Source organism: Ips typographus, linkage group LG3, assembly GCF_016097725.1.
Source record: "Ips typographus isolate SLU linkage group LG3, UJ_Ityp_2.0, whole genome shotgun sequence".
NCBI lineage: Eukaryota > Metazoa > Arthropoda > Insecta > Coleoptera > Curculionidae > Ips > Ips typographus.
In genome coordinates this window covers 6691912-6699652 of record NC_138424.1, presented here as the reverse complement: position 1 = coordinate 6699652, position 7741 = coordinate 6691912, and the positions used below count along the sequence as shown (strand labels likewise).

The 7741-nt window shown below is 32.2% G+C and overlaps 1 protein-coding gene across 1 annotated transcript; it reads left to right on the top strand.

Moving 5' to 3' along the window:
* Positions 1 to 1718: 1718 nt before the first annotated feature.
* LOC145726723 (rhomboid-related protein 2-like) lies at positions 1719 to 5524 on the top strand. Its single transcript, XM_081975946.1, has 7 exons — positions 1719 to 1876; positions 1925 to 2136; positions 4255 to 4517; positions 4577 to 4700; positions 4758 to 4971; positions 5027 to 5165; positions 5232 to 5524. The coding sequence occupies exons 1-7, from the start codon at positions 1826 to 1828 to the stop codon at positions 5396 to 5398; spliced, it is 1170 nt and encodes a 389-aa protein (XP_081832072.1). The 5' UTR covers positions 1719 to 1825; the 3' UTR covers positions 5399 to 5524.
* Positions 5525 to 7741: the final 2217 nt, after the last annotated feature.

The window sequence follows — 7741 nt, the reverse complement described above, 5'->3', positions numbered from 1 at the left end:
AGTGTAAAAAATAACTGTAGAGTGTCTAAGACACTTTTTAGCTAATTTAGACACCTTCGAACCTGTCTAGAAACTTTTCAGCCATTTTAGTATGTGAAAACTTGTTTAGACAGTGTATCAACTGTTTAGAAACTTTGTTAAACGTCTAAATTGATTGAAAAGCCTCTAGACATCATTTTAAAGTGTAAAAAATAACTGTAGAGTGTCTTAGACACTTCTGACCTAATTTAGACACCTTTGAACTTGTCTAGAAACTTTTCAGCCATTTTAGTATGTGAAAACTTGTTTAGACAGTTTCAACTGTTTAGAAACTTTGTTAAACGTCTAAATTGATTGAAAAGCGTCTAGACATCATTTTAAAGTGTAAAAAATAACTGTAGAGTGTCTAAGACACTTTTTAGCTAATTTAGACACCTTCGAACCTGTCTAGAAACTTTTCAGTCATTTTAGTATGTGAAAACTTGTTTAGACAGTGTTTCAACTGTTTAGAAACTTTGTCAAACGTCTAAATTGATTGAAAAGCATCTAGACATCATTTTAAAGTGTAAAAAATAACTGTAGAGTGTCTAAGACACTTTGTTTCCTAACTTAGACTGTCGCCCTAGATTTTCAGTATGTTAATACGTCTTTACACAGTGTCTCAATTGTTTAGAAACGCTGTCACGTGTCAAAATTGATTGAAAAGTGTCTATCTTAATATAGTTTAGTGCACAAGGAATCATTCCTGTTTATGTGGATTTTATAATATTCAGTGATATCCTTTATTGAGAAATTTGCCAACAGCTAATCGGTAAATTATGCTGATGACACAACGCTAACTGTTGTATTATTATGAATATTGGTATTGTCAAACCAGGAATTTCAATATCTAAATGATTAACAAGGACAAGTTGTTTTAACACAAATATACATAAATATGTAAAGTAAAGAGCTTATATATTTAGGATCAAAAATCGTAGCTACTAAGGAGAATTCCTTTCATTCTTCGTTGGCCAATATAATTTAAATAATACAAATAGTGGTATTCAATTAAGGGTTAAGTTTAGAAAAACTGGTAAATACCTCAAAATAGTACTTTTTTTAAAATTCTTGGGGTAAACCCCAATTCTGAAAATGCAACTATCAATCCGGATTAACAATGCTTAGGTAAAAATAAATGCACTGACTCAATGCAGTCCCTGACCGCAAATTTCTGAAGCTGTAGTCGAAAATAATAGGACAAGCTGGACGCCAAAATTCCTACAATTTCTTCTAAATGTCAGAATGCAATTGCCCAATGATCAAGGTCAGTATTGTGGGCCATTGTTGAGCCTTTATGTAATAGGAATGGGCTGGGGCAGGACAGTTACAACTGTCGATATCGAGCATTAAATTATGTTAGTCACAGCGTTGAATTACTTTAGAACACAAAAAGGATGCAAACTAATGACGCAAATGGATTTTTTTTAGTACAAGCATTCGTGCAACTTTCACCTGTTCTATCTCAATAGTTGGGGTCAATATTTGCTAATTCAGACCTGGTAGAATACTAAAGAGAACGCTCCCATAATATTATACAACACATGTTAGGATTGTAGTATTTTGGTGATCTTTACTCTTATCTTTAAAATGTAATTACTTGAGTCATTTCTGTTTAATTACCATTTAGCGTACTACAGACAGAAAGAGATCGAACTATATTTAGCTATTACAAATCACATGGATGATATTGATTGTAAAATATTTCTAATCTAAGATAAGAGTCGTAAAGTATGATAATTCATTTAAGTTTTACCTTTCTAACCGTGTACATGCACTGACTACATTTTGACAGTAAACTAGCAACATGTCTGTAAGCGAAAAGAAATTGAACCGTTACAGGACGATTTTTCAAAAGGTAATTCAAAACTTTTTAGAGAAATATTTGTTGTAATGTGTGTTTCAGTGCGACACTGACCAAGATAATTATGTATGTCTGAGAGAACTGAAGGCCTACCTGAAAACGAAAGGAAATCCCGAAGAACTCCCCAAAGACCAGATTATTTACATATTTGAATCCACATCCAAAGATGGTAGCAAAAAACTCAATTTTGAGGAATTCGTCGAGTTTATGGAACATCCGGAATTAAAGTTTATATTTAAGCGTTATTTAAACAGGTGAGTTTGCCATGTTTTTATTTTTGTACTATATACACACGTTAATCTTTTTATCATCAAATACCAGAGGTAATACCTTGTATACACAAAGATTAAAATATTTCTCAGTAATTATATCTCTGAAATGATCAATTACAATTTTAATATAACCAAAAGTATTATTAGAGATATTATCAAATTAAAAAAAAAAAAAAATATGTTGTTATTGTATTTACCCAACAAGTGCGAAAAGTGCAATTCCCCCGCACTGACTGTGGTAAAGTTACTTATAAATTGGAAAAACGTGAATTTAGCAACAATTCAAAATTTGGTTATTGACTAACTTGTGCATACAGTGTGGTCCAAATTGGTGATGTTCCAAATTCTTATGGCCGCCTTCAAGATGGCTTACAAAGTTATCATCCATATCTCGGAAACCAATGACGATAGATTTTTTCTAATTACGTCATCGTGTTCTACGTAAAAAAGTGCCTTAATAATGTCTTAGTTTCCGGAAAAAGGGGAAAGATAATTTAATTTGGAAACCGGAAATAACTTTCACATAAAATTCTCTAAAACTTTCCCCATTTAACCGACTCTGTAGCTCTTACCGTTTTCGAGATCCCAATACATGCATCACCAATTTGGACCACACTGTATATGCACGTTAAAATGTCAGTTTGGCTAATTTATAAAAAACTTTTGGAAAAAATGTCTGTTTGGTACTTTTCATGAAATTTGCGTATACAATATCAAAAATTATCAATTTGGCAACATTACAAAATTTGTTTATTGGTCAATCAGTAGAATAGACATAAGATGCAAGGTAAATGTCAGTTTGACAACGTCGCATAAACTGAATAATTTTATAAAAAGTTTGTCAACAATTTAGAAACTGGATAATTTGTAAAATTTGTTTACAAATTGGAAAATTGTCAACTTGGTAATATAAAAAATTTGGACATTGGTTAATAAGTTTTAGTAAGATGCAAGGTAAAATGTCATTGAAAAATTTGATCACTTACTATTCAGTTTTAATAAAATACAAGGTAAAACATTCATTTGGCAACGTTGCAGAGATTTGTTTATTTAATTGCAAAAATGTCACTTTAAAAACATTGGCAAGTTTGGTCTTTGGTTAATCAGTTTTGTCAGTTTGGCAACACTGACTAATTAATAAACAACTAATTTAACAGTTTTTCATTTCTGTTATTTTTTTTATTTAAACGTTTAAAAAAAATGCGTGCGGAAAAATAACTTTACCGCACTCGAGTATAAAACCATTTTTTTTTACCCAATTAACAATGTTGTCAATGTGCTATTTTTGTTCCCTCCCTTTCAAATACAGGATGTACAAAAAGTGTATTCAAAAAATAATTCGGTTTTTTTTTCGAAATTTTGCATAATGTTGTTAATAAATAACACCATATAAGGTGAGTTTTGTAGAAAGTATACAGGGCTACAGAATATATCAAAATCAAAGGGATACCTTTGCATATTATTACAGTCTAAGGGCACCTACTCATTAAATATACGATTTTACAATTTTAATAAAGTAATAAAGAATTAGATTATTTTTTTATTATTACTTCTTAGTTGATATCAACAAATTTCAATAATTTTCAAGTAGATTTTATCTTTAAGTTCTGAAACGTTAGCTATATAAATAAAGGAAATACTCCTAATCTCCAAAACATTTTAATTGAAATTTTTGCGTATGAATCATCAATATACTATTTATCCATTACATAAGCTCACAACTAAATTTCTACTAAATTGAGATTAGTAAGATTTCCAGTAATTTAAACTGGTTCACTAAATTTATGGTCTATTATACTGATTCAAACCTTGTTATGTTTTTCAAACAAAACAAGTCAAGGGCTGCAATAAAAAAGTCAAGTACATATTTCTCAAGTATTCACGATTTTAAAGACAAGTACTTATTCAAACTGTCACTTCACTTGAAGAATCTTTAATTGTATGGCTTCACTAATTAAGTTTGACTTATTGCAGCATGGTTAGGCTAACTCTTCAGCAAACATCACAATGTAAGAGATTCTAGTTCTAAAAATCGACATTTGCATAAAAACCGACACATTCCTATTAGAACTCTTTTATATTTTTGTGCGTTATTTCCAGATATGTTAACTTTTTGGTGCCACGGCGAAAGCCGGAATCACAACCGGTAGAACAAGAACCCGAGGCACCCGTAGAGGCACCCGTAATCCGTCCAAAAGGTCGGAGCTTTCGACTGACCGGAGTAGCAAAAGCTGAAGTAACACCTTTGACGATAAGCTACGATGACGATGACGACATCTCTTATATCGATCAATTCACCTGTTGTCCACCCCCTTTTGCCATGCTTTTAATTAGTTTACTGGAATTGGCTTTTTTCTTGACAGGTGTTGTGTTTAGTACTGTCCACCATTAGGTGTTAAATACAAGTTTGGGTGGGATATAGATGAATTTACTGAGAAGGACTCTACATTGAGAGGCAGTGGAGTGACAGCTCAAGTCTTCATGTACGAACCTACTAAAAGACACCAAGCATGGCGTTTTTTAACTTATATGTTTGTTCATATTGGGTATTTACATAATCTATGTTTTTTATATAATAAGCTTATTAAGACATTTTCATGCAGGTATGTTCACATTGTGGTGAATTTGATATTTCAACTCCTAATGGGAATACCATTAGAAATGGTACACGGATGGTGGAGAGTCAGTTTGCTCTATTTCTTAGGAGTAATTGCGGGTTCCTTAACCACATCCGTCACTGATCCATGGGTTCGTCTAGCTGGGGCAAGTGGAGGAGTTTACTGTTTGATGACCGCCCATATAGCCACAATTATTATGGTGAAAAAAAGCAGAAAGTACAATCATTGAATGTTAATTACATTTTTTTAACTAGAACTGGAAAGAAATGGCTATGCCTTTTGTACAACTTTTTTTGTTTGGAATAGTGATTATTTGCGATCTGGGCAGTTCAATTTACGATCGGTATTATCTTAATACCAACGACCAAATTGGCTACGCGGCACATTTTGGAGGTAATAATTGTATTTTACAAAACATTTATAAAACTTAATTTAGAGACTAATTCTTATGTGTTTTAGGTGCTGTCGCCGGTCTCTTGGTAGGAATTTACTTACTGAAGAACCTCAGTTACAAATCTCATGAAAAGTATCTGTGGTGGGGTGCCCTTGTCCTCTACGTCATATTGATGGTAACCGCCATTTTCTTGAACATTTTCTTGCCTGATAGATATCCTGCCAGGGCGTGATTTGCTAAAATGTTCCGTATTTACACTTTTAAGTATTATTTTGCAGTATTAATGATTATTTTTTTTATTATAATTTGATGAATTTTACACATTTTTACATGTTTTAATAAAGGTATTAAAAGCGGGTATTCAAATTTTTAGTTGTCGATTTTTTACGATTAGCTAACTTCTTTGATTTCCATGAACGTACAAACAGATATAGAATACTCAAAATGTGGAAGAAAAGCTCACCAAAAAAGGTTAATTGAACTCAATCTGGGAAAAGAAGAAAATGGGTAATTCCGCCAAAAAAACTGCTTTAATGAGCAGATGAGATATTGGACAAATATACTACTTACCATTTTAATTTCCTAATCTGTACAACCCCCCTTTTTGGGCTTCCCTGTGTGTAATTAAAACTGAAATAGTGTATAAAAAGTTGCAAAATACCAAACTAGACAGAGCAATAGAGACAATAGCAACAGACAAAATAAAATTTTCCTATAATAGCCAATATTTCAAAAAAATTTGAATTTTTTCCTAATATTCGCAGAATTTCGAGCACATTCCGAAAATATTTTATACCGGGTGATCCATTAAAGGAAACACCTTTATGGGCCCTTTTAATATAAGGTTGTGAATATTTTGGTAACAATTTTTGGAAAAAAGTTAAATTTGATTTTTGTAAATTTCTTATATTACTTAACTCAATAAAAATCTTACAACAATAATTAAAGCATATCTCACAAATTCTCTTATAGCATAATTAACAAGTTTTCAAAATTCACAAGCACAAATTTATATAAATAATCTTAAATTAAAACAGACGATAAACGCTCTGACTTTAATAAACTAACAACCAGATTTTTAGTGTTCGTTTTTGAAGTAGGTCTTTTTATTACCTTGGCCAGAACCTTTCTTCGTCTATCTTCCTTTGTAGTTTCTTCTTCTTTCTTCAATTTAGTGCTTTCAGTATTAACCAAATCCACTAATAAATTTTCGTCAGAATTTTCCACTGGTATGTCTGAACGGTTTACATTAGGATGGTTAATCACAAATCTACTGCCATTTATATTAGTGGAGGTATTGTTGACTTTTCTGTTCACAAAAGTGGTGTTTGTGGATTTGGGATTTTTTAAATGGTATACTACCAGATTGTGATGTTTGGTTTGTTTATTTCCAGAGTTTTTAGTGAAGTTTATTGAATTGAAAGTGGAGTTCTTTGCTTTGTGAGGAGGTAGGCGCACGAACAAAGCACCACCATCATGGTTAAAACTGGTTGGTAAACTGTCATTAGGTTTTGAGTAGCTTGGTACTTCAAAATTGCTGGCAGCTGGAGCTGGTGTAGACCTATTAAACTGATCCACGTTGAAAAATTGAGCAGTGTAATCAATATTGTCTTGAAGAGCTTTGGGCAACTGCTCGTATAAATTAGTTGTAGTATTTACTGCTAGAGTATTATACTTCAAAATTTTAGGATACTCTTTATTGTTCTTTATATATCCGCCATTAATAGTTGGCAGCACATGTGTTTGGTTAATCGACTTTGAAACTCCTAAATCAAATTGAGCAATATGTTGAATGCCTGGAAGAGAATTTGGCGTTGTTGTAGATGTTTGTGACTTTCGAAGATCTTGATTTTGAGATACAGAACTAGATGGAAGAAGTTTTTCACCATTAATAAACTGAGTGGTGTAGTTAATATTTTTTTGGAGGGGCAATGTGGAATAGGCCACATTGCTAGGTTTTACAGATTTATAAAAAAATTGGGAAACTTGCCAGCTGGGTGCCTGAGTGGTATCTACCATAACTGATTTTGGGCTTGTTACTTCCAACAATTTAACTCCTTCATCAGTTAATCGTAGATCGTTGTGAGCAAATTGGGCTGTGTATTTTATTTCCTCTTGCAAGACTTTGGGCAAATAAGATTTCAAGTCAGGTTTTGTTTTGTTTTGATTCACATAATGTTCACTTTTGGTGATATTGTTCTTTATTGCTATTTGGTCTAAAACTGCATGCTTATTGAAAATTACAGGATTCTTCTTTGATGGTAAACTCCAAAAACTGTTAAGTGTCCTATTCAGTGAAGGAGTGAGAGTGAAATTGTATTTTTTTGTTAAATTGGGAAGTTTTGGTATTATCAGCTTGTTTTCGTCATTGAATTGCAGTGGTAGAGTTTTTAAATTGGGTAGTAGTAAATCGTTGGGCTGGATTAGTTTCGTGGTTGTCTCCAATTTGGGCAAATTAAAGTTGGTTTTAAAGAGATATTGATCATGGATATGATCTTTTTGATTGTGATAAACTTTTATACATTTCTTTGGAAAAACTGGTTTTGGAGCTCCAAAAAATCGATCTGCAAACTGG

What these genes read in the sequence shown, in the direction of transcription:
- LOC145726723 (XM_081975946.1), top strand. Translation starts at nt 1,826, where the DNA reads ATGTCTGTAAGCGAAAAGAAATTGAACCGTTACAGGACGATTTTTCAA. An exon ending in ACAGGACGATTTTTCAAAAG is followed by an intron (nt 1,877 to 1,924) that starts GTAATTCAAAAC and finishes TGTGTGTTTCAG; the next exon opens with TGCGACACTGACCAAGATAA. An exon ending in ATTGGCTTTTTTCTTGACAG is followed by an intron (nt 4,518 to 4,576) that starts GTGTTGTGTTTA and finishes GGTGGGATATAG; the next exon opens with ATGAATTTACTGAGAAGGAC.